This window comes from Phodopus roborovskii, unplaced genomic scaffold (assembly GCF_943737965.1).
Source record: "Phodopus roborovskii unplaced genomic scaffold, PHOROB, whole genome shotgun sequence".
Lineage (NCBI taxonomy): Eukaryota > Metazoa > Chordata > Mammalia > Rodentia > Cricetidae > Phodopus > Phodopus roborovskii.
Window position 1 is genome coordinate 4326156 of NW_026126434.1, and position 26733 is coordinate 4352888.

The following is a 26733-nucleotide window of genomic DNA, read 5'->3' on the forward strand; positions in this document are numbered from 1 at the left end:
TGGGATGCCACGTGTCCTGCCCATGACCTCAGGCAATGTCCAGGCCTTGGGGCTCCTCTGTAACATCCTGTGAGTGTCTGCCCCAGTCATCAACGGGCTACTGCTTCAAGATGCTGCTCCTGCCAGCCCTGCTCCACTGCTCACCGTCCTCTCCTGCAGGGCAGATGCCAGCTTAGAAAGGTAGAGAAGAGTCAGCCTTGTCTCCTGAAAAGGGAAGCACTCTGTGTGAGGGCGGGGCTTTCACCCAGTCCCTCCTTTAACCCCAGGAGTGGGTCTTCCCTTCTAGACATCAGTTCCCCTGGTCCTCAACTTGGCCTTCCAGTCTCAGACCTTACCTGAAAACTTCACAGGCTCCTGGGGTCACATAATGAGACACACCCCCGTTTGCCCAGCCCGGCAGTGGGAGCTGCCACCAGCTTTCACTGGTACCATGACCTCTGACTTGAAGTTCCTGGAAAGGAGACAGAGTAGACTCAGTCCCTGAATTATTTGAGGGAAGAAGGAAAACAGCTAGTTTTCTTCACCCCCATGACATCTGCCTTGTCATCCTTTTCTGAAGTTCTGATGATGGTACAGGCCCTGCTGTAAAGACCTCCAAGGCTCTCTTATTCCTTCCAGCACCAAATAGAGAAGTCGGAGAATGGATCTAGTACCAGTACTTCTCATTCATACATCGGCCTTGTCCTTTGTTCAGTACTTGGGACAGAATGTATTGTGCATGTGAGGTAAATTTTGTATTCCAGGGCCGGGGCCCAGCCTATCTCTCCACTAGACCTCTGCAGTACCTCTGTGATGCATTTTATAGATGAGCAAACTTCAAACCACAGGCTTAGCTGGTTTCTCTGGCTGATGGCAGAAGCTTCTCTTGACTGGACCCAGAGTTCCTTCCACCCTGTAACTGCCTATCAGTGGGCCTGACTTTTGTGTTCATGTTTTTTTTTTTTTTTTTTTTTTTTTTTTCCAGCAAGTGTTCCTGCCCCTTCTGAAAAGGATGAGCAGGGTGAGGCTGACTGCCTGAGACTACGTACTGTTTTTTGTTAGCCTTTCTGAAGAGGGTGGGCTCCGAGCAGTAGGATGACTTTCCCTTGTTCCCGATATTTAGACAGCTGGAGCAGCAGCCACAGGGCCCAGAGGCTAGGGAGCCCTGTTGCATGGGCACTAGGCTACTGCTGATGCGAAGAGAGCCATTGACCAGGCAGTTGAGGGAGCGGCCCCCAGGAGCTGAAGGATGGGAGCTGTGTGGGCAGGGCAGTGGGGTCAGTGTAGAAAGGGGTGTGCTTGGGTCCAGGATGGGGGCCTCTGTGATGGCATTGTCATGGGAGCTTGGTCTGGAGACTTCAGGAGCTGGGGACACAGGTGGCCTGTTCTCCACCTCTGGGCGGGCGCTGGGGCTGTGCAGGTTCATGTGCAGTTTCCTCATGTGATGCACCACTGCGGCCGCATTGAAGGCTTGCTGAGGAGGCAGGGAATGTCTGGTTCTGCTCTTGCAGAGGCTGTTGGGTTCCACCTTTTCCCTGGGGCCTCTGGAAACCAACCTGCCCATGCCCATGCTGTTGCCTGGGAGAGGGATGACCTGGGAAACCTGTCCACCAACCCCAGATGGTCCAGCCTTCCAGGGCCCAGAACACCACACTCAGCCTCTGAGCACAGCTCACCCTCCACTTGCTCTTGGCAAAGTTCTTCTGAATCTGGAGGCTCACAGATGGGTAGATGTCCCGGTGCAGGGCCGTGTTCCCGTCAATCCTGGCATGTAGGAGAGGACTTGGCTACTAGGTGGCCCTGACACTCAAGGTCAGAAGTTGGACAGGGCTCTGAGTATGCAGGGCCAGAGTTAATGGATAGGCTATCCCAGGAGAAGGGTGGTTCCAGCAGAAGAGGCCTCCTATATTTCCCTGGGCAGGTCATTGGGGCTTATGTTTTGGCAGAACCAAAGGCTTTGATAACAGTGTTGGCAAACTGTAGTCTTGGGGACTGACTGGTCTGCTCTGTTTGCAAGCAAGGGCTGGCTGGGTGCAGCTGTGAGCACTGGCAGGTATTGTCCATGGATATTTATGTGTTTGTTACCCTGCAGCACTGAGTAGGTGCCATAGATTGCCTCAACTGTTCACCTCTTCCTTTACATCACAGGGCACCCTGTCACCACTCATCTGGACCCTTGTCCTTGCTCAGAAGTCAGTCCATGTAGGGCCATCCTCTGCAAGATGCCCTTATGCAGGTCATGCCTTATTCCTCTCTTTGGCTTCACCCGTCTCTGAGTGTTCCTCAGATAAATGACATGTTCCTGATACTTGTACAACCACCAGGGGACTCGAAAGAGGTGAGAGAGATGGAGCCATGGCTGCTAGGAGTCTCTACTCTAGCTGTGTGGTGTTTCATACCATGGGCTAGAAAAATTCATGGCAAGCAGTGTAATTATAAGGAGAAATGGAAGTACTGTATGGACTAGGGAGTCAGGGTTTCAGTGCATGGATCTGTATCCTACAGGTGACATAGAAATCAAGAGGAGGGATATTCTCTGTGGTGACCAAGGGTGTGTTAAAGAACAAGCCTGGGGTGAGGGTAGGGGAGGCAGGAAGAGAGGTCTAGCTCCTAGGTCTGTCTGGATCAGAGATGGTTGGCTAGAATTTTGGGAACTTGAAAAAAGACTGAATAAGCTTAGGGGAAACCTGGAGATGCAAAGAACTCTGTGCCTGCCATGGGAAGAGGTAGGGACAGCTGTTAAGTTCTTGAGCAGAGGACCAGGGACAATATGAAAAGGCAGTGCCTCAGATTTACCCATCTTATCAATTCATATCACACACACACACGCACACATACACACACTCGTGAGTGCATACACACATATGCACACATGCATGCACACTATCTGCAGAACTAGGGATTCACCTAAAGCCTCTTGAATGCTAGGCATGCACTCTACCACTGAGCTACACCCCCAGCAACATGACCCCTTAGGACAGGTTGCCTCTTTGGTATCTAGCACTCAACATTGTACCATGTAGGAGCCAACACCTACCCTTGAAGACTGAACCCTCTGGAAGTGATTAGAGCACTTGGCTGGCCCCTGCAGGTCAGACTGGCCCAACCCAGGACTGTTTGCAGGCTACCTGGGCCTGATGAACATGTATGTATTTCCTAGATGTCTCAGTATGGGCTTTTGATGTCCAGGGGTCATGGGAGTTAGCTTGGTCTTGGGAACCAGAATTGGAGGAGACAGAGCCCATCCCATCTGTCACTTACCAGGGGTGTCTTAAGGCCTTCTCGCAGGTGTACCGTTCATTTGGGTCCTTCTCCAGAAGATGGCAAATAAAATCCTTGGCTAAGGGGAATATCAGAGGCTCAGCTAAGGGCCAGATTTCATGACTGATAGAAATTCACTTCCAGGCTGGTGGGTGGCAGTGAGTGCATCTTTAGCTAATCTTGCAAAGAGGCAGTTTTAAAGCTTAAAGGAAGGAGAGAAAAAAATCCAAACCACCTAACAACCCACCACAAGCCACCATGAAGAGAGCTCTAGGCAGCCTCACCCACACATACAGGGGAACCTTGCCAGTCACGTCATACCAATGTGCCTGCACACTGTGTGCATGCGATTTCTGGTAAACACGTGGACTAACATGTGAGTGCTGGCTTCTCCCATCTCTGACCACCACTTACCAGGCCCTACAAGCATGCATGTCTCCTTTTTCACATACAGAATGCATGCTACCTTCTCTCTCAAATAGCACATATGTTCCCTTCTTATATACATCATGTACACTTACCTTCTCTCACTTGTAACATGCACACTGCCTTCTCCTCCACTGCCCAGCACGCATGCCGCCTTCTCCCACACAAGGGTCTGTTCTGTCCTGTTACCTGTTGTGTCCCCACTTATAGCCCTCACCTCTGCTGGACTTCTCTCTAGTGGCCTCTCATCTGACCCACATCCCTCCTCACCTCTCCCTAGGTACTGTGCTTCCCTCCAGAAAAGCAAGGGCAGGGGTCCTAGCCCTTGAACCAGTTATAGATTTTTCTATCCTCTTTGGCAGCTTCTCCTGTATGAGCCCCAGGGACTGTCGTCTCCAGTATGATATTTTCTATCATAGTCTCTGCCCTCATACTCACCTGACTCAGAAATGTCATCCCAGAATGGAGACTCAAACTCATAGTAGCCCTCTTTGATCTTCTCAAAAAGTTTTGACTCTGTTTCTTCATAGAAAGGGGGATACCCACACAGCCTGCAGGAAGACAGGAAGGAGGGAGTCTGCTAGACATTCCCTCCCCCCCTGGACCAACCTCTCTTTCTTCCAGCCTCCCATTGTGCACATTCATAGTCGATGAGAGTCCCAGAGGAGCAGTGTGACCAGGAGATAGGCCCACCCATCATTCCGAAGGAGCAGATCCCACAGAGCGAGCATATAAAGAGCTGAGTCCTAAAGAAGAGTCTCTGGAAGGACCCTGTGCAGGATGTCTGCCCACTGAGCCTTACTTCCTCTGGCTCTCAGGTGTTCTCTACAAAGCACCCTTAAGAATGACGGAGAATATCACAAGAGATTAGGCTCCTTTGGTTTACTTTTTGAGACAGGGTCTTGTGTAGCTCAAGTTGACTTCGAACTTGCTATATAGCTGAGAATGGCCTTGAACTTCTGCTTCTTCTGCCTCTATCTCTCTCTTGAGTACCAGGATTATATTTGTGGACTACCGTGCAGGTTTTATTTTCTAAAAAGGATGCTTTATTTTTATTTATATGTTAATCTGTGTCTGTGTGTCACATGTGCACTAGAGGCCAGAAAAAGGCATTAGATCCCCTTAGAGCTAGAGTTGCAGGCCAGGTGTGGGTTTCCTGAAAAAGCAACAAGTGCTCCCAACTGTGGAGTTCTTTCTCTCTAGCCCCCTTCTCGCCACTCAGCTTTATACTGTACTATGACTGAACTCAGGGCTTCATGCATGCTAGGCAGGCTGTCTCCCAACTGGGGGGCAGGCTTCACCCCCAGGCCCCAGCCTAGGAACTCAGACAGATATTATTTGAGTAAATGAGTTAGAGTATTGTTCAACAGGATCCACACTAGGAGGCAAAAGTTATTCCCTAAGAACAAAGCTGGCAGCTATGGTGGAGGAATGCTAGGTGTGTGTATGTGGGGGTGGGGTGGGGGGAACTATGGGAAGGCAAGGAAAGGGAGTGGCCTGAGGATGTGTGCAGGAGAGGACATGCCTGAGAAACTAGTTCATGACATTGCCTTCAGATGGTGTCACTGCTGAGTATGGGGAGCAGAGATGCTTCAGCCCATCTGGTTTCTAAGCCTTGGTCTCTCATGTTCTTGCTAGTTCTACAGAGTGACTGGAACTCAATATATTTGCACATAGGGTGACAATACAGTGCCCCAAAGAAGGGTGATCCAGGTGGCTGAAGAGTGAGGGCAGGCTGGATTCTTTTTCTGCTCATGGCTTGGTAGAGCTCAGAGTTATGTACATAAGTGAGCTTGTGTGTGTGTGTACGTATACATAAGTGACCTTGTGTGATCACACATGCACACACAGATGCCTGAGAGGACACAGGGTGAGCAGTTCCTGAGACCGACACCGACGCCAGCTTTTACTCACAATATATACGTGATGACGCCGATGGACCAGCAGTCCACAGCCTTACTGTACGGCTTCTGGGCCAGCACTTCTGGAGCTGTAGGAAATCAATGGTAGCTTCAGGGCTAGGGACAAGAGAGCAGGCCAGAGCGAGGAGTAGAGAATAGGAAAAGGGATGGGAGTAGGGGATGGAAGGGTAGGGTAGGGAACGTCTATGAGACTGAAAACTCCCCAAAGGCAGGGACTGTATCTACCTAAGCAGACAAACTCTTCCTGAGAGGAGAGACCTACTCCCCCATCAATGTAGGAGTTTCCATAAGCTGCTTATGATTCCTCCATCAGCCTGGAGTTCTCCAACTTCATCAGACTAAGTACCCTCTGGGAGTTAACAACTGTGTGTGCTCACATGGGGAGCCTTCATGATAAGGACCACATGGAGGACCCCAGTCTCTGTTTTCAGAGCAGGGATCTGCAGGGTAGTATGGTCTCTCCCCCACTGCCACAGAAGCCCTGGAAGGCAGAGTTCCCCTATCCTAGTCATCTCAGGAAGCCCCCAGAAGGTGGCAGAAACTTGCTAATCTATCTCTGGATACCTGTCGAGGGCAGGAGCTTGAGGGCTCAGTAAGGTCATCAGCCATGCCTCCCTCAGATTGGGAAAGCCAGGCAGAGATGCCTTCTGAGGGTACCCCAGTATTAGGTTTAGTATTCATGGGTATTAGATGGGTGACTAAACTTTGTATGGGAGAGAGCAGGTTCTTTCCGGGAGTCTGGGCTTCTACTTTTCTGAGCCCATTCCTCTTCCTCCTCTCAAGTCCCAGAACTGTCATCACCAAATGCCTTGTCAGCACCTCTCTTTTCAGGAGTTCTGGCAGCTGAATGGGCAGCTTCCTCCATTCCCGTGTGCATCATAGAGTTATATGAAGTGCTCATACCCCTTGGGTCCAAACTCATCATCATCATGTGGATCCAGACTCCTAATAGTTAGGGGTTCTAGTGTAGCGGGGAAGGGAGCTAGTGATTCAGCCCTTATCTCTCTGCCAGTCTCAGGTTGTGATGGTGGAGAGTCTACTGGAAGGGCTCAGGGAAAGCTCTGTAAAGAGCAGGATTAGAGAGGCAAATGGACTGACCAACGGCTCTCTATTAGACAGTCCCCAAGGATGAACATGTCCACACATAGTCATTTTTCTCTGTGAGCTTTATCACAGCTGTGCTGGTCAACTTAACATAAGCTACAGTTATCCAGGAAGAGGGAACTTCGATTGAGGAGTGGCCTCCATCCGATTGGCCTGTGGGTGGGTTTGTGGGGCATTTTATTGATTTGGGGTTGATGTGGGATGAGGAGGAGCCCAGTGTGGTAGAATATTAGTTTAAGGTGTGTGACTTTTGTTTATGCTGCATTTGTTTAACTTGGTGAAGCTGTGGTTTTTAGCCTGTCTAAAACACCTGATGGTCCTAATAAAGAGCTGAATAGCCAGCCAATAGCGAGGCAGGAACAAGGATAGACAAGGCTGCAGACAGAGGTTGTTAATAGAAATAGAAACGAGGAAGAAGAAAGCAAGAGAACAAGGAGAGGAGAATGTCAGGGGCCAGGCACCCAGCCATCCAGCTACAGAGCAATCTATGGAGTAAGAGTAAGATTTACAGAAGTAAGAGAACAAGAAAAGCCCAGAGGCAAAGGTAGATGGGATAATTTGAGTTAAGAAAAACTGGCAAGAAACAATCCAAGCTAAGGCTGGACATTTATAATTAAGTAATTAAGAATAAGCCTCCAAGTATGATTCATTTGGGAGCTGGGTGGGGGGCCCCCCAAAAGCAAAACAAGTAAAAACCATATAACAGCAGCCCAGGCCATTGTGATTGGTACCACTCCTTGTTAAGTGGTCCTGGGAGATATAAGAGAGCAGGTTGAGCAAGCCAGTAAGAAGTACTCCTCCATGGCCGCTGCCATCAGATGTCTGATGGGAGATGCCCTTCTGTATATGTTTCTCATACTGGTTAATTAATAAAGCACTGTTGGCCAATAGGAAAGGAAGATAGGAGGGGCTAGGAGACAAGGAGGAAATAGGAAGTAGTAAGGGGAATCAATATGGAGAGACTGGGGAGACAAGACTCTGGCCCCTTTCCCTGGTAAGAAGACCACGTGGAAATATTAGATTAACAGAAATGGGTTAATACTTAAGACAGAGCTAGCCGATAAGAAACAAGTAATGGGCCAACAGAATTATATCAAATACAGAGTCTCAGTGTGTTAATTGGGGCTGGCGCTGTGGCGGGACCAGACCAGCGGCAGGAGGAAAATCCCTACTCCTTACAGATGTCCAGATATTAATGAGCTATTATGGGATCTTAGAAGAGGGACTTTAAGTGGGGTGCAGATGATGGAGGCCTGGCTTGTGAAATTTCAGGGAAGTAAAGGCTATCAGGGTTGTGGGTGAGGTAGTTTGAATTAAGAATCCATGGCATATGGCCACTTAAAAATTAGCCGAGATTAATTAGCAAGAGACCAGCATCATTGAGCTGAAGTTTTCTGGGAAGTGTTTCTCCAGGGTCATCACACAGAAGCTATAGTCAGAGGTGCATGGGACTGCACATCTAGCTGGCAGCAGAACTTGGCAGATAAGGTAGAAGAGGCTGCCACAGGGTTCTGGTTTGAAAGCATGAATGGATTATGGAGAGTAGCTCAGGCTTTGCACTGAGTGTCATTGTCAGAGTCTCCATGAAGTGAGCCCAGGAAAGGCTGAAGGTGCAGCTCCATTACAGTGGAAACCTCAGGATATTACAGATGCCAGGACTGAGATGACTACCAGGGATGGTAGCAGTATGCGGTTAGATATCCTCAGTCTATGGAACAAACTTTGTGTTGTGTATAGCAGAGCCAGAGAAATGAGCTGCCCATGGGCCCTTTGGAGCCAAGAAGACAACTAATTCCAAGTGTCATCATTGATCTAGTTACTGTGTTAGATTCTGGTTTTGCTTTGCTTCAAATGAAGCTGCACACTGTATTTAACTTGTTTTATATTTTACAGGAACCCACAGTTAAGAGACTGGATATTTTAAAAAGTTGTTGAACTTTGAAAGTGTTGGAAATGTTAAAGACTGTGCTTAATATTGTGATGTCAGCATGATATGTTGGAAACAAATAAGAAAAGAAAGGTTATGGTTTAATAGTTACATATTTGTGTGTCAAACTGACACGATATCGACTGTGATGTTTAGTTTATGTCAACCTGATACAAGCTAGAGTTATCTGGGAAGAAAGAACCCCAGTCAAGGAATTGCTGCTATCAGATTGGTCTGTGGGCAATGACTGATGTGGGAGGGCCCAGACCACTGTGGGTGGTGTCATCTCTGAACAAGCATGGGGAACAAGCTGGCAAGTGGCATTCCTACATGGCTTCCCCTTCAGTTCCTGTTTTTTGTTTCCTTTTTGAGTTACCTTCATGCTATAAGATATAAGGCAAAGAAAGCCCTTTCCTCTTTTGGTCATGGTGTTTATCACACACAGCAACAGAAAGCAAACTCAAACACTAGTGGTTGAATAGACACATGGCCAGCTTCTGTGGCTCCTGAACTCACCCACATAGCCTGGGGTCCCACAGGCTGTGGACATGACTCCATTCTGCTCCATCTTGGACAGACCGAAGTCAGTGATCATGATCTTGGAGTTCTCCTCAGGGGTAAGGTACAGCAGGTTCTCAGGCTGCAAAAGGAGATACACAGCGTAGGAAGGAACCATCTGAACAGTGTGCCAGTCTTCTTGATATGGGATTTCTTGGAACCCTAAGCCTTGGACTCCCAACTCAGAGGCCACAACCCCTTTCCCTATTTCTTTCCACCTTCCTGCTATCTGTGCCCTTGGTCTGCACCTTAGAATTCTATCTCGCTTATGGTGCTGGCTTTGCTCACCTCTCCCCACTCCCAACTACCCTAAACTACATTTTGAGGGATAGAGCCCTTGGCTAATTATCTCTTATATCTCAAAGTATACTGTAGTGCCTGTTATGATTTAGACCTTTAGTGATTGATTGTTATGCTTGAATTTGACTATGGCAGTGGGCTATTTTGTTGTTGTAATGGGGAGAGCATTCGAAAGGCTCACAGAAAGGCTAAGGTGTAATTGAACAATGAGCATCCATGGTTAGCATAAGGACTCTCAGAGTCCAACCAGACCAACATTCTCATTTGAGAGTTCTGCTTCTCAGGCTTGATACAACATTGTGAAATTCACCCAGTGTTCCTGGCATGCATTTCCCACCCAGTGCTCCTGTCCCGTCACCTTTAGGTCTCTGTGGACGATGCCGTTCTCATGGAGGTATTTAACTGCCGACAAGACCTGCTGGATAACCAGGCTGGCATCTTTCTCTGTGTAGACACCACGCTCCAGGATCCGGTCAAAAAGCTCACCCCCAGAAACACTGTGGGTACAAGAATCTGATTTCATATTGGGTCAGCCAAGCACTTCTGTAGCCATAGCTGTAAGTGCAGGCAGGCACCCTCAAGTGGGACATGATGGTGAAGGGAAGCATTCTCCTGCCTCAGAATGCTCCTTTTGCATGTCTGAGACCACCAATAGGGTCTCTCTTTGGTTCAAGCACTGGGTGATCTCTTTCTGGAAGCTTCTATTATAATTCAAATGGCCTTGGCTAGAGTGCCTGGAAAAGCTAGGAATTCCTTCCCATGGATACTGTCCTTGTTTTCCTGGGACACAGGAAGTCATTTTAACACAGAGGTGATTTAAAATTGGAGAAAGTGTGAAAATTAGATTAATTATGCATACCTTTATAATAGGAATTCTTTCATCTGTAGGGAAACTGGGCTACTCATGGCTGCGATTTCAGACAGGGACATAGGAGTATTTTGGAACTTGAATGGAATGGGAAATGAGAATTTTGGAGCTTATAAATTAAGTCTGACCCTCCATTACCATATATACTTTGTTTCTAAAAGTTTCCGGTCAGTACTAGAACACAGTGCTAGAGAACTTGCTGCCTCTAATGAAAGATTGAATTCTCCTTGAGTGTACTCTTAATATTTCTAGGTATCATGTTGAAACCTGACACCTTGTAGTTCCAACAGCTCCACCCCCTGCTACCACACAAAGGAGATACAACTCTTACTTCAGCATGACAGTGACAGACACAGAGACCATTCTACAGTCCCACAGAAGGATATACCACGTAGCCTGCATTTAATTTAAGTGGATCTCTCTTGAGAAATTCGTTCTTTATGCTGAGAATTGAAATAATCTACCTAAGTTTTCTACTCTCGCAACCACTTTATCCTAGAATGATGTTAATAGGCCTACTGTGGAGCCCATAGAAATAGATTCATTAAGGTGGTGCCCGAGAAGGATTCTGGCATTTACCTCTTCAGTGGCTGAGTGGTTGGGAAGTCCAAGAAGTCCAAGAAGACCTTATGGGTAGCAAAGTGCATGAACAGCTATTGTCTGCTCATAGGAAATAGCACAACTGCAAGTCTGTGCTGGTATGAACCAATTCAATAGTCAGCCCACACCAGACAGCACACTGACCCAGAAGGACAGCATTTCAGAGTCCCTGGAGCTTTCTTGACTTTACTTGGCAGCCATTCATTCTCCCCTGGCCCTCCTCCCCTAGGCCTCTTTACGGGCGAGGGTCATCTTAACTTACAGCTGCATGACCAGGTAATAGTGGGTGGTGCTCTCATAGATGTCCTCCAGGGTCACGATGTTTTCATGCTTGATCCTGGGAAAGATAAGAATCCTGTTCAGGTGGTCCAAACAAAGACTGTGGGCTCAGACCCAAATTTCTACCAGATAGTTTGGATGGCAACATGTAAGAGGACCGGGTCTGAGAAGCCTTCCTGAGGAGGCCAGCACAAAGCAACTGTGGATGAAAGACCTGTTCTGTATGGGGGTGGCACCATCTCATGGTCTGGGGTTCCCAACTGGATAAAAGAGAAAGTATTGAGTTGGGGGGAAAATAGAGGAGAGCAAGAAAAGAGATACCTTAATAGAGGGAGCCATTATAGGTTTAAAGAGAAATCTGGCACTAGGGAAATATCCAGAGATCTACAAGGAAGACCCCAACTAACAATCTAAGCAGTAGTGGAGAGGCTACCTTAAATGCCCTTCCCTGATAATGAGATTGATAACCACATTATATGCCATCCTAGAGCCTCCATCCAGTAGCTGATGGAAGTAGAAGCAGACACCCACAGCTAAACACTGAGCTGACCACCTGGAATCCAGTTGCAAAGAGGGAGGAGTGATGAGCAAAAGGTTCAAGACCAGGCTGGAGAAACCCATAGAAACAGCTGACCTGAACAAGGGGGAGCTCATGGACCCCAGACTGATAGCTGGGAAACCAGCATAGGACTGATCCAGACCCCTTGAATGTGGGTGTCAGTTAGGAGGCCTGGGCAGTCTATGGGGCCCCTGATAATGAAACAGCATTTATATCTAGAGTACAAATGGACATTGGGAGCCCATTCCCCATAGAGGGCCCTGTCCCAAATGTTATGACAGACTTTGATGATCCCCCATAAAAGGCCTTACCCTTTCTATGGAGCAGAAGAGGGATGGGATGGGGATCTGTGGGGGCATGGGAGAATGGGATGGAGGGGGAACTGGGATTGATATATAAGGTAATATTTCTAATTTAAATTAAAAGAGAGAGAGAAAGTGAGCTGAGTATCAGCCTTCATCTCTTGGCTTCCTGCCTGTGGATGTGATTCACTCAGCTGCCTTGAGACCCTGCCTCTTCTTTTCCATGATGGACTAGATCCTTCAAACTGTGAATCAAAACAAGCCCCTCCTGCAGTGGCATCTTGCTTTGCCAGTGAACTTGCCATAGTGGTCACAACCTGTGGGCATGGCTTCAAACTCACATTGATCCCCCTGCCTCTGCTCCTATGTGCTGGGATTAAAAGTGTGGCCACCATTGCAAGTTCACTGGTGAGGCAAGATGCCACTACACCCTTCTTTCTTTACAATTTTGAGGGGGGGATGTCAAGAAGTAATTAATATAGTAACCATGAAAAAGGAGTTGAGATATTAAAAAAGGCAGATTCTATGGAATGCCTTAGACAAGTGGTTCTTTATTGGGATATTTGCCCCTTAAAGGGCATTTGGCAACTATCCATGTATCCATTCATGATGTAGTGATGTCTTGTTTATGTTCTAACAAATAAAGCTTGCCTGGAGATCAGGGGGCAGAGCTAGCCCTAGTTAACCATAGAGGTCTGGAGGTCTGTACAGACAGACAGAAAGTAATATGGCTGGGTGGAGGGAGGAGTGATAAGGTGGGAGGGGACTGGAGCACAGTCTCTTTTGGCTGGGAAGTTAGTGAGGTAGAGGTGGCTGTGGTTTGCTCCTTCGTCTCTCTGAACTTTCAACATTTTTCCCAATATCTGACTCCAGGCTTTTATTATTAAGGTCTATTAGAATTTGTGCTACACCATGTATAATCTGTCTGTCTGTCTGTCTATCTATCTATCTATCTATCTATCTATCTATCTATCTATCTACATCTAATATCTATTTTCCAATCATCTATCCCTCTAATTGACCTTTGCATTATGGTTCTTAGTCCTTTCTTCCTTCCCTCCCTCCCTCCCTCCCTTCCTCCCTCCATCCCTCCCTCCCTCCCTCCCTCCCTCCCTTCCTTTTGGTAGGATGTTACTGTGTAGGTCAGACCCAGGCTAGTTTGGAACTTACCATGCATACTACTACTAGGCTGGCCTCAAACTTGTGCCAATCCTCCTCCCTCCACCTCCCAAGTGCTAAACTTAAAAGGCATTTACTACCATATCTAGCAATACAGTTTTTATTTTTTATTTTTTTTGCAATGTATTTTTTAAAATAACTTTCTTTAAAAGAAGTATTTGTGTGTATGTGTATATGTGCATTCACGCATGCCTGCATGAATTTATGTTCAGCATATGCCTACAGATGGCTGCTACAGAGGCCATAGGGTGTTGGATTCCCTGGAGTTGCAGTTACAGGTGCTTGTGAATCATCATCTAGGGGCTTTGAACTGAACCTGGGTCCTCTGTATGAGCTTTATGTACTCTTATTTGCTGAGCCATTTTTTCCAGGCCTCCAGAAACATATTTTTGAGTGTTGTTGTTGGGAGCTGGGGCTGCCACTGGTATCTACAGGGTGGAGATAGAAAGACTGCTAAGTAGTCCACAATGCACAGGGCCACCCTCAATATGGATAAAATGGTCTGGTCCACCAGTTGTTGTGAAGTCCTGCCCTAGAGTTAAGCAGAAGGATCAAGACAGACAAGAGGTTTGGCTTCCCCAGCAGCTTTTCTGTGGATGCCTGGGGAGGAAGATGCCTTTAGGTGGTTGATAATGAGTTGGGGGGTCTAGGATTCCACTTGACTCTGGCATATCCTAACTTTAGCTGGCTTTCTCAAATCCTCACTTTATTGTTTGCTTGGTTGATTTTGGTCTGAAAAGTGCATCTCTCTTCTATAGTTATGTCAGGATTAAAGGAGAAAAACACAGATAGCTCACTGATTAAGGTGCTTGCCGTACAAGTCTGGAGACTTGAGTTCAACCTATGGAACCAGATCTCCACGTGCCCACGATGGCATATGTGTCCACACATCATGTACACATGCACACATAATGATAAATACACTGTAAAATTAAAAAAAATCTTTTTAAAAATATCTAGGCTGTTAATACAGTGCAGTGAGAAAGCTCACCATTGTTTCCCTCCCCTCAACCCCCAGCCCAGGCTCTTCCATGTGGAGATAAGTGGATGTCTACAATACCAAGTTCCAACCTATTTCTTCTTGTTTCCTTGAAGTCTATGCTTTCTGTTCTTTATTCCAAGCAATGGTATCACCTTCTACTTACTGAGCACTTGGCTTGGTCTCAGGATCATTTTAAATGTTCTTCTCTTTGGCATTCTTGTTGGTTAAACCATAACTGTCTTCACACAATCCTGCCTCTTGTGTCTTTTAACCCTGCATAACTTGCTGTGAGGGTTTTTATAATGGAATTCCTGTCCTCTAGGCTGGTTTCCTTAACCCATCTTCCTGCATACCCAAGAGGGGTGATTATTAATCTGATTCTGTTTCCTTACTTGAAATCTCTCTGTCAGTTCTCTTTGTTCATAGAATAAAGCCAGTATCCTTGATCCTGGCATAAAGGCCCCTCTGCAAACCGTGTTCCAGTCCACACTCCGTTCTTGATGCCTGTCCTTGATGCTACCCACACAAAGCTGTGGGGATTCTAGTATACATTCTCTCCTTACACTTCCCTGGTTCTGTACAAAAAAAGTTTTCAAAAACTCTTGAATCTCTTTTCTGTGCTGCCTCCTTGCCCACAAAATTTTACTCACTTGCCAAAGCCTTTCTTCTTTGAAAACATATTGAATAATTCACATTCAGCAGGCATGTGGGCCAGCAAAAGATGAACCTGTCGCCTCCATAAGCTACTTCCTGCTGAATTATAGGCAGTCAGGTAGGAGACAAGGTAATTATGGGTGCTTCCCCCCAGCTGGCAACGTGGGCTCCTAGGCAACGCCTACCTCATCCCATGGTTCTGACCATGTGTTAGTGCACCTGTCACTCTTAGTGTGTCACAGGCACTCCATGGGCTCACTGCAAGAGTCTCACTGTGAATGCTGGCGATACATCAGTGCAGCCTCAGGCAGTTTCCAGGATGAGCGTGGGTTCTCTCTGGATCAAACCAAGGCTAATTCTTATCTCCTGCTGCCTACTCAGTTATTGATTCTTCCCGCTGTCGGCCATCAGCTGGCTCTCGATTCTGTGAGCTACTCACTCTCTGGCCAACACATATGTGCTAGTGAGTTCACCAGTCAGTTGCTGGGCAAACAATTCATCTGGCTCAGCTGTCTGACTAACCTGACAACAATTCCAAGGGCATGAACTCCACAGGTGTGGAAACCCTGAGGGATGGGCAGGTCAGAATTCCATAGCTTCACCTGCCTCCTCCTCCCCAACCCCTGCTGGCCCTGACACTAACCCCCGACACACACACACACACACACACATACACACACACACACACACACACACTTACCTTTTCAACACAGCAATCTCATTCTCTAGGCTGCTGTCCCGGAAGGCTGGTGACTTCTTGATGCACTTCAGGGCAAAGAGTTTCCCAGTAACTCTCTGTTTCACCAGGAACACCTCTGAGAAAGCTCCTCTGTGGGGAAGAGGCCGAGACAGAAAATGTAGCTCTGGCTGGCAGAGAGCATGCCAGAAAGGGACCAGTTTCCATTGTCACCATGAGCTCAGATGAGTGGGTTGCCCATAACCTATCTGACATGCCAGTATGCTCTTTCCCAAATTGCAGATCACATGGGGCAGATTTGGGCACCAGGCAGCTGCTTTTCCCTATGTTGTCCCCAGAGGCTGCTTTAGCTGTGGACATTTCTTCACATGGCAAGCCCCATCAATAATCGACGGAGCCAGCTCACTGCCCATCAACATGGTGTGGTGGTAGGAGAGGACAGGCTCATGTGCAATGAGAGAAGAAAGGCTTCTGGATACGTTTAATTAGCTTTTATTTATGAATTTCTAAATTTAATTTGATGGGGTCCTACTGTCTTCAGACTGCTTCTCTTAAAATTCCTGGGATCATGTGATCCTCTTGCCTCAGCTTCCTGAATAGCCAGGACTCCAGGTTTGTCTTATCAATGCAATAACCCCAGTTCTGTCCCTAGAAGACAAGGAGGCTGGTTACCCACTCCTTCATTCTGGCAGTCTCTGCAGATTCTGGGGCAGGATGGTTGGAACCCAGCAGGATCTGACATGCTTCAGGGATGAAGGGCCCTGGAGATCAGCCATCAGAACATCAGGTTAGCTAGGGTTGGAAGCTGGAGCTTGATGGTTCATGTTGGAATCTTAGCTTTTGAGGTGAATGCTGTTCAAATCATAGCTGTGCTGCATTGTTGGGGAATCAGGACAGGAGAAAACCTGAACATATTCAGGGCAGATTCAGTTTTCTCCTGTTATGTGTGACTCTCTGATGGCTGAATCTGCAGGTGTGAGACTGGGGATGACTGATCAGTGAAATGTTAACAGTTGGATTTAGGTGGAAGGGTTTATTGGATCCATTCCACCTTTCCCTTATGTCTAAAAGTTGAAGCCATAGTTCTCAAATGGCTCCTGAGTCCTTCTAGGTTTGCACAGTGCTGCCATGGTGGGGCTCCCCGGTCACCATGAGGGGGGCCATGATTGCCTCTGGAATGTCTTCTAGGAGACGGTGCCACATCAGCTCTCATCAGCCTGGGATTCTTGCTCTCCATTGTTTGAGCTTAGGGGGAGCTTAGCAAATCATTTCTGATTCACTGGTGAGCCTTGTCTCTCTTCTGCCAACTGCCTCTTTCTAGCCAGCCCCATGTTGGCTGGGCCCTTGAAGGAAGGCCAGGGCTCTGACAACTAGCCCTGCCACTGTGTCTCCCCCGACCCCACTGCACACACAGTCAGATACCTCCCTGTGTAGTGATAGCCTGACTCTCAGTGGTGCCTGGTGCCTGTCTGTCTACAGACAGAATGGGGATCTCTCACTGTCTGAGGTCACAGACTCCTGGCCAGGCAGAGTGATGTGACACATTGCCAGCACTGGCTAGAAAGCTTTCTAGAGGGAGCAAGCCTGTGGACTCCTTGCTTGCCTAGGCCCAATTATCCCTGGCTCATTAGCTGACCAGCTGGGGCTCTGAAGAGGCGCAGACTGGTGGCTGGAGCTGCTGGCTGGCCTAAGTCAGAGCCTGTGACCTCCTGGGGGACAGGCAGAACTGAGTGGTGAGTCTCCTCCAGACAAGCAGCCTCACATGGAGTCAGCCAGCCCTGTGATTGCTGTCGAGGGGCTGGCCCAGACACCATGGACTCCAGCATTTATAAAGCACTGGAATAAGGAGAAGAGGAAGGGTAAAGGGGAACTGATAGGGGCAAGGAACCCACCTGCTCTCTGGGAGTATGTCAGGAGCTACTGGGGTGGCTCAGGATACAGAATCTGGGGGTAGGTGGTGGTGTCTCCTATGGGCTCCAGAGCATTAAAGTAACAGGCACACTTTTCTGACCCCAACTCCAGGGCTATAACATTCTGCCCTAGTCTCTTAGTGCAACTGGGAGTGAGTTTCAGGGGCTAACCTCCCCCAGCAGGCAGCCCAGCCCCAGGACTTACGATCCCAGCACTTCCATGAAGATGAAGGTTTTCCTGATGTTGGTGGTCTGTTTCTTCCAGGAACCACAGTCATCATCCTCCTCCTCTTCCTTCCGCCCCATCCCCTCCAGAGCTGAAGCTGCCTGGGAAGCTTTGTGGGAGGGGAGGGAAGCAAGACAAGGTCTGATCAAAGTGCTTCTCAAATAAGACAGAACAGGTTTTGGAGAGAATCTAAAACACCCAGATCATGATGTAATGGCCAGAAGTGAAAACTGGGAACAGAACCTGGGAAAATGGCAAAAATAAAAAATAAGAGCAGTCTCCCACATGCTCCCTAAATCGCTAGAGCAACTTCAGCAAATGGCTGCTCTGTATCTGCTTGCTAGATGCCTTAGGGTGGGATCAGGGGTGGAAACCTGAAGGCAATCTGTGCATTAATGAAGGTGCATGGCATGTAGATTGACATGGTATGCCTAGCTGTCTGGCATCTGAACTGAGCCCAGGAACTTCCCGTGTTTATTCAGACTCTGGAGTCAGCCTGGCTCCTTCCCTGATCTTACTCCTACCTGCAGCCTGTCCTGTGAAGGAGCAGTGTGTTTCCCCTGCCACCCCCCATGGCATGCACACAGGGCTGGGGGGATTTTTATTTTTTTAGCATCTGAATTGAAGAATGCCCTCATGGTGCATCAAAGCTCTGGGGCTGCACACATTTATGTAGTACCAGTGATATTCCAGGTGCTAGATAGGTGATGGTGGACAAGCTGGGCCATGGACCTCCATCCTGGGACAGCCAGGCATAGGAAGCGGGTAATGAGACAGCCAGGAAACTCCCATGTCCATGGGTAAGTGACAAGAGACTTGGTGGGTAATGGGGACAAAGAAAATGTCTTCTGATAAGGCCAGTGGAGCCATTGTAAGCAGGTTGGATTTAGGCTGAGGCTTGCAGCTGTCAAAGGAGTCAAACAAGCAAACACTGCACAGAGGGGCTTCCCTACAGAAAAACAGAGCACAAAGTTCCCAAGGCAGGGGAGCCAGGATAGCGGAGTGCACAGCTACTGAGTGTCTGAAGAGGGATAGAGAGACACTACTTCTGCCAACACCCTCTACCCCTTGAACCTGACAGGGAAGTAGGAAAGATGTCTAGTGGTTACTCCTTTTAGGCAGTGGCTCTGATCCCACTTTAAGACAAAAACAAGTGCCCATTAAAGCCCCAGAGCCCTTTAGAAGGCTGTGGAGATAGCACAGCCAATAAAGTGCTTTTATTGAATGCATGAGGACCCTCATTTGATCTCTAGGAAAAGCTGAACATAGCAGTACATGTATGTAGCTCCAGCACCGGGGAGGTGGGGATAGCTACGTCTCTTGGGCTCACTGCTAGGCCAGCCTATTCTACTCTGGTGAAGTCTCAAAAATAACATCAGACAACATCTAAGGAGTGACAGCCAAGACTGTCCTCTGGCCTTTACACATATGCACATTATGTGTGCACTCACACATGCTTACACACGTGCACAAAATGTTTGTGCTTCTGCAGCTTTGTGTCTGGTGAAGAGCACTGGTTTGGAATCTGGCTTCGAATGCCCTCTCTCAACTTCTCAGACTGTGGGGAAGGTGCTCTGAGGATGACAGACAGGGTGGCAGCCGGAGCTTGACACCTTTGCAGATTGCAAATCCCAAATCTTTCAGGATCCTTGGTGTGGGGGGTGCCTGAACCCCACTGACCAGGCAGCCAGAAAAGGAAGGGGACAGTTGTACTTGAGCTTGTCCACGATAGTATGCCAGTCTTGTGGCTGGGCTAGCTAGTGTCCAGGGATAGCTTCTCCCTACTGGGTAACACCCTATTGGTGGGCAGCCTTGAAGAAGGCAGTAGCCGGGCTAAAGGGGTGCATGTCTAATGGTGCAGAATAGACTAGGTTGGTTTGCTTGTCTCCTTTTTGGTTTCTCCCCTCCATGGAAGAGCAGGGCTGGAGCTTGCTCCTGGAGAGGAGCATAATATGAAGAGCCTGAACATGGGGACCTTGGCTGTGCAACCACTCCCCCTTCGGGACCTGCAGAGAATGACCACCTGCTCTGCAGGAGACTCCCAGGCCTCATTAGTTGATCTGTGCTCAATGTTCCTAAATAGCTTTAAAAACATAGTATTCTTAGCTGAGGAGAAGCCGTGGAAAACATCTTTCCCACCCACCTCTCCTCCCATACAATGTGTCCTAATAATTTCATCTTCTGTGTGGAACACTTGGGGCCCACATCTGGACCCCACACCTTCTAGGGTTGAGCTCCTACAATCTATGATGTCACAGAGACCTCCTGGGAAGGAGGCCCAGGTGGGTGGTCACAGGGAGGGAGGGGGATACCCACACCCCAGCTGGGTCACACTGCTTTTTACATCATCAGTCTCACTCTCCTCTTGTCCCCTCACTTCAGAGATGATCTGAGCTCCAATGTTATCCACTCTGCCTCCAAGGCACGCTGCCCCACACTATTTCCCATAACCGATACCACTGGGTTTTAGAGCTTAGTCCCCACAGACAACTCTGAGGCTTAGGACCAGTTTCACCTCCACAGGGACCTTCAAGAGGCATCCCCCATGTTGGCATGTGTGCATGGTTTATGCCTCTCACCCCTCAACAAAGCGATATCATTGTGAGGAAGGATTCTATACCAAAGACTCCTGGCAAAGAAAAATGACCATTTTTGTATAAAACCATCTCTGAATCATGAGGTGACAACCTTCCATCCACTGAGCATTTTGTAAGTACCTCTTGTATACTTAGGACTGAATACAGTATTCTTATGACATAAACCCAGCCCTACAAACACTTGCAATCTAGCTGCAAAGAATGAATGCAGGTCTGCACTGATGGAACCTACATGGGTAAAGTGCTAGGCAAAGTGCCTAAAGCACAGCATTCCCAGTGTTCAGTGCCCATTAGTGAGCCTACTGCACACAGGAGGTACAACTAGCCTAGCCCCTGGAAAGTAGGTTGCTTTCAGATAGGAGCTAGGCTTAAGATGGGTATGAATGGGGGATGGGTGTCTTTTTTGCCCTGCTCTGAGCCTGTGGGGAGGGTAGCACCCCATTGAAGCCCTTGAGAGGAATTCTCATCTGAAGTGCAGCAGGAGGGGGGCAAAATGATGGCAAAAAGACAGATTGCTCCACTTCTTGTCCTTGTCCTGGCATCAGAAGGAGATTAATGGGATGAGTTCAGTCCTGAGTCTCTGGGACACTCTACCTGAGTCAGGACACTCCCCAGTTTCCTTCTTGCACAATGTGTTCGGCATTTGGCCACCCTGTTTTAGGTAATCATCTCTCTAGAAATAACCCCAAAGAGATGAAGCCTTGGTCTTGCTGTAGTTTTGGTCTGGTCTTCCTAGCCTCTTGGGGTCCTTTGAGTTTCTAGCAAGCGGGGAGCCAGAGGGGACACTTCTTGCCAGAGGACACACAGACAGCTCTATAGCCCTGGCATGTATGAGCCCTTCCTGTGCTTCTGGGACAAGTGCTCTAACCCACGTTGGCAGCCAGCCTGGCCATTGATGAGATACGGCTGAGAGATGCTGGGCATGAGCCCAGCAGGCCAGAGGCCCCGCCGTGGTATCCCATGGGGCTCACTATCTTCTCCTCAGCTCCACTGGGTTCAGACCCACACCCAGATAGAACTCTTTGGAAGATGAGGCACATCTACAATGTCCTTGCTGCCCACATGTGCTAGGCACATCATGACCCACACTTTCTGACTCTTAATTCTATTCCCTTGCTCTATGCAACCTCCTCTCATCCATTTAGGACCAATTAAGGAGTCAGTATTGCCCTGCTAGAGTCCTGGAATTATTGTGTCTGAGCCTATCTGAAGACAGTCCATCCAAACCCATTCACTCCACCACATGCACACAGTGCAGGGAGGACATGGTGCTCCTAAAGTGCCCTGAACACACCAAAAGGGCAAGGGCAGGGTCAGAGAATCTTTTGCATGCCATTTGTGTGGTTCTAAACCTGCAGATAATGGCTCCTGGTTCTACCTGCAGAGGAGACATGGGTGTGCTTTCTGCACTTCTGCCTGGAGTTTCTCAGCAAGGGCTGCCTCACTAGCTCTGACTGACCCCAGATGAGTCAAGGTAGCCCAAGATTTATTTTTTTTTTCTGGTTCTGGGGATCTAGTCCATCTAGAGCCTCCCAAACTAAGCAAGCACTCTACCCCAGAACTCTACCCCCAGCCACCTTAAAGCTTCTTTGTCCTCTTCTCCAGGGACTTTTGGAAGCATGCATGGCATTGTGAACCCAGGAGTGCTGGGAAGGAGGTTATCAGTTGTGTCATCTTAATAAGAATGTGTACCCTGCCTCCAAAGCAGAGCCACGCACAGAGCAGACTACACCAGTCCAGAGGGTAAAAGCTGATTGGCTTTCCTGACCCAGTACCACTGTTTCCAAAATTCTGACCCATACCAGACTCTATTAATCATCTGTACTCCAGAGCCTGGATTGAGAACACACCAAAGCTCTCATGGTTCAGAGCTCTGCAGCTGTGCAGCCCAAGGCAGATCACTATAGACCTCTGAATTTTGACCTTAGTGAAAAATGGAGACTGAACCAGATGAGTCCCTGAAGTTTGTGGATGCGCACCCTGAGAGGAGCTCCCTGTGGAAAGATGGCTCTGATGTGCTGTGGCTGCCTGCAGAGTCTCTGCATCAGCTGCCGAAGGGCTCTGAAGACAACTGTACACACTTGCTTACTGGGGTCTCTTCTAGCAGTCCGCACATTTCCTTGATGAGATGCTTTCTTAATACCCATCAGCAGCAGAGACCTGGACTGCTCATGGGGAGCATGGCGCATGCAGGTGAGGCCATCTCCAATACTGTTTTTACTTTGTCTTCTTGAGGAATACATGCAATCCCCCAGCAGCCTGTTTGCCATCCATCACAGACCTGCTCTTCCTGTGGTATCACAGCCACATGGTGACATCTGTGGAGCTGGCACAAATTGTACCTAGCTAATGGGTTTCAACCCAATGGTTCATCAGCCTGCAGGATCCCAGAGTCTCCTGCTGGGGAGGAACACCTAGGCTCTCTCTCTCTCTGCTTGTTCTCAGTCCTGTCACCAGCTCCACATGCCAATTTCTGCTCACCAAACGGCTGCAGGTTTTCAGTTTGGCCCGCAGTTTAGAGGAAAACCCACATTCCCACATTTAAGCTCAACCAGCTCATCCTACCGCTTGCCTGACAAGCTGGCTTAAGGCTAGGAGTGGACAGCTCAGAGCAGGAGCAAGAGCCTTCTCCATGGCTTGACTTGGTGGCTAAGAAGTTGGGATACAGGTGACAGTCAGCAGAGTGGGGTAGCTGTTTAGTCTTAACCACACTGGCCTCCTCAGTTTCATCTGCAGAATGGGACTAGCTATCTCCAGTCATTTACTTAGTACTGTAGTAAAGTCAAATGCATCAAAGGGCCTGTGAGTCCTCTCCAGCACACACAGTGCATCCACAGTATGGCACATGAGCTGAACACTAAGCGTGGGAGATGAACAGGGGCAGTAGGTGATATTTTACCCCCTGACAAACATCCCAATAGGAATGAGTATGACAGCAGTTGTGGAGCTGCTATCCCTGAGCCATTGCTGCTCTCCCAGGCCTCTCAGGATGTGAGCATTCATCTCCCTGAGGTTTGGAAGGGCTAGAAGACAGACCACTTTCACAGGGCACAGCCCCCAAGCACGAACTCCATATCCCACCTGGTCTTCAGCTGAGAAACTAGGGAAGAAAACAAGCGTGGGTGTGTCTCTCCACAAGTTGTATGCTTTTTGTCCTTAGGAGTTAGTGACCATTATTTGTGTATCTTTGTGTCACACATTGATGGCTACGATGCCTAACACTTTCATGCACGAGGCATCTCCTGCTGTGCAGGCCCTGGACTCACTACTATTAAATGTCACAGCCAGGCCCTTCACTGGGACTCTCAGAAGGGGACAGCAAGGATCCATATTAGAGGAGTCAGAGGAGAGACAGGCTAAACTCAGGATGCTGCATCAAGACACTTGGAGTTACAAACCTTCCCTCTGGGGACAAAGCTCTGATCCTCACAGTCAGGCTGTGCAACCCTCCTCCACGGCTACTTGCCTGCTGGCAGCTGCTTTTCCCCAGCCCCCTTGCCATTGACCATGGCGGCGTGCCTGCAGTTGTAGCGGCAGCCGCTGCCTTTCCCCAGACTCTGCTGCACCCCCTCTCATTCATGCCACAGCTCATTCACTCCCTGGCTCTGGCATGCTGTTGCGGCTGGGTGCCGTCACTCGTCACTCGTCACTCACATGCGCATTCTGTTTGGCAATTTATTTCTGGCTGGGTGTGTGTGTGGAATGGGGGAGAGGAAATAGAGAAGAACCCTCATTTTAGAGAAAGATGTTTTCCTTCTATTCAGAATTGCTCCCAGGCCTTATAGAATAATAGGGCAAGGACGGAGTGAGCCCTTGGACAGACAGGGCAGTGGTAGGCATTTTGCAGTCATGATCTCTGTTGTGGCTTCCCCGTCACTTTTCAAAGTGACACCATTTTATGGCTGAGATACTGATAGATAACAGTGTTCAAGGAAACAAATGTCCTTAATCAAGCAGATAAGATGTGACTGTGTTGATCTGGGAACCCACTTCTAAGGTTCCAACCAGTGTCCTTGTACCATGGGACCTGTTGCCTCTTCCTTTTTTTTTTTTTTTTTTTTTCTTTTTCTGGAGGTGGCTGCTGGGATGTCACTCATCACCACCTTCCTCCTTATGATACTGTCATGCTGCATAGCACCTGACTTATTCCTGGGAGACACATGGCTTCAATGATCTGAAAAAGGCTGAGCCTCCTTTAGTGCTCAAATTCTTCATTGTTGAAGCCGGGGCACTGTGTCTACTGCCTGAGCTGCTCCAGGCTCCAGTTTAAACCTTCACTGTCTTAGACCTCAGCCTTTTACAAAGTTTTCCTCATCTTTCTAAACAGGATTAAACACAGGCACACACACCACAGCAACATGAAATGAGCTGGGGTCCAAATGCTACCAGCACACAAGGGATGCCAGTGGTAGCTGGCTTTATAGCAGGAAATCCCTTTATGCTTCTGAGTACCAGTGCCCCATCTACACACTAAATGGGGAACCATCTATCCCACCGCGGGGTAAATTAAAAGCCTATTGCCAACTGTGAAGTGCAGCAGTATCAGCTATTACTAAGCACTTTGCACTCTGGTCTGTTTCAGATATGGGTCTGTAGGAATGGTGACTCCATTTTGCCTGTGGTCTATGATTATCTGTGCTCTGGAAAAGATTCATTCCTTACCCGAGATGGAACCTGCTGGACCCTCTTGACCCAGCTTAGAGATTTTCCTCATGATTGGTTATCTGTTTCCAGAGCAGGAGACTGGCCAGGCTCACACTGCAGCTGGCCTCAGGGTTAATGTTGTGCGTCAAACTTACGTGAAGAGAGGGTGGGTGGCAAATCCAAACCTACTCTGAACACCCCACAGAGCCAGCCTAGGGAAGTTTAAAGACTCTGGTAGCAGATGTGGCCCTGGGGAAGGTAAAGGAGCTGGGTTATGACCCACAGATTTAGCAAGTTGTGCCAGTGTCCTGCATCTTAAGACAGCAGCAGCCTGGGCCCTGGGTGGGAAGCCCTGCAGGGTCCATGCTGCTTCATTTAGGGCCTGAGGCCATCTTTTCCCTGGAGTATGAAGAACAGCCACAGGCTGTTTGCAATGGCCTTTGTGCCCACAAGCTATCCACCCCAACCAAGGATGCTGGTATGGGCTAGGTGAGCCTTCTCTTTTGATAGCTGGGGTAGGTCCCAGAGGTGAAGGAATGGAAGGTGAGCTTGGAAAAGGGGGTACTGAGGAGCTGTCAGTCCTGAAGCCCTCTGCCCCTCACCTTCCAGCCAGGAGCTCACTGACCTAGGCACAAAGGTCCCCTATTCCTGTCCCTGCTGGTAAGAACAGAAGGTTCCCACAGGCCAGCCCTAGGGAAATGATCAGATGGCTCCCCAAGGAAGCACCTACCAGGTCCCCACTCAGACCTCTCTTTCCTGGCTGCTACAACTTACCCTTGAGACCACTGACAGGGACTAAAAGGGAGTCTTCAAACCCACTCTCTGTCCTCCCTCCCGGTGCCCCACGTTTCTGGTTAAGCAAGGTAATCTCCCCTAAAAACCCAGAGAAGAAGCAAGGGTCTTACCCAGGGACGCACAGGAAAGGTATCCAGTCCGTGGTCTTGGCCAGCAAGCCTGCTCCTACAGGTCTGTGAGCATTAGCTGCCCCAGTGCTTTAACAATAAACCCAGTTAAAGGGGAGGAATGCAGGGGTTTTCTTTCCCAGGACCGTAACCAGGCAGCCTTAAAGGGGAGTAAAAGTAGCTAGATCTGCTTGTATCTCTCCTTGCTTTCCTAGGCACTGCTCTCCCTCCCTCCCAGGGAGCTTTATCTTAAAAAAAAAAATAACCCTTTGATGCCCAAGTGGTTGTTTACACACTGTGCAATTGTGGTGACAATTGTGTTAACACAATTGTGTTAAGTTTTGTCTGCATCGTTGTATGTAAAAACAGAAAGTAGAAATTCAAGATCAAGTTGTGGGGTTCCCTTGAAGTGTAAACAGACAAAACAGAGAAGCCCTCCCTGGGACTGCCTGACACCTTTCCACTTTATTCAGCAGTCACTGGATTAGGTGGTCTAAAAAGCTCCTTCCCCCAGCCCTGCCATGACATCTATATTGGCTGACAAGCAGTGATCCTCAGTTAGCCTGTCATTTTGTCTCCTTTGGAGTAGGGAGAGAAGCCCTGGGTTTAGCTGATTCTATCCTGATATCTGATGCCACTCCTCCTGCAGACCTTCAACCCTGTTCTGCCCCCAGTCTTAACCTTTGAGACCTGGAGATGTTCCATTCATTCCCTTGGGTCCTCTGCCTGCCCCTCTATGCCCTGCCCCTTGGACCAGTGTTCTTTTTCCCTATACAGGTACCTTAGGCTTCTGACTTTTGCATCTTGCTTTCTCCTTCTCTGATGCCTCAATGCTACCCACTCCTGGGTCTTGTAAG

At 48.5% G+C, this 26733-nt stretch overlaps 1 protein-coding gene across 3 annotated transcripts; it reads right to left on the minus strand.

Moving 5' to 3' along the window:
- Camk1g (calcium/calmodulin dependent protein kinase IG) lies at positions 1 to 26068 on the minus strand. 3 transcript variants are annotated; one of them, XM_051186686.1, is made up of 13 exons: positions 24993 to 25099; positions 17713 to 17842; positions 15601 to 15729; positions 11208 to 11282; positions 9836 to 9974; positions 9136 to 9259; positions 5581 to 5656; positions 4105 to 4217; positions 3241 to 3319; positions 1656 to 1743; positions 1029 to 1453; positions 336 to 451; positions 1 to 171 (listed from the first exon to the last, which is right to left on the minus strand). In XM_051186686.1, the coding sequence occupies exons 1-12, from the start codon at positions 25042 to 25044 to the stop codon at positions 361 to 363; spliced, it is 1521 nt and encodes a 506-aa protein (XP_051042643.1). In that variant the 5' UTR covers positions 25045 to 25099; the 3' UTR covers positions 1 to 171; positions 336 to 360. The 3 variants fall into 3 exon arrangements, with proteins under 3 accessions (XP_051042643.1, XP_051042642.1, XP_051042644.1); XM_051186685.1 differs by having other exon boundaries at positions 3 to 204; XM_051186687.1 differs by lacking the exon at positions 24993 to 25099 and adding an exon at positions 25880 to 26068 and having other exon boundaries at positions 89 to 204.
- Between the last annotated feature and the right edge of the window lie 665 nt (positions 26069 to 26733).

Coding starts and splice junctions, on each gene's coding strand:
- Camk1g (XM_051186686.1), bottom strand. CDS start 25,044: ATGAGGAAAATCTCTAAGCTGGGTCAAGAGGGTCCAGCAGGTTCCATC. Junction 3,320..4,104: donor GGATGACATTTCTGAGTCAG/GTGAGTATGAGG, acceptor TATTCCCCTTAG/CCAAGGATTTTATTTGCCAT. Junction 1,744..3,240: donor AAGGCCTTAAGACACCCCTG/GTAAGTGACAGA, acceptor CCTACATGCCAG/GATTGACGGGAACACGGCCC.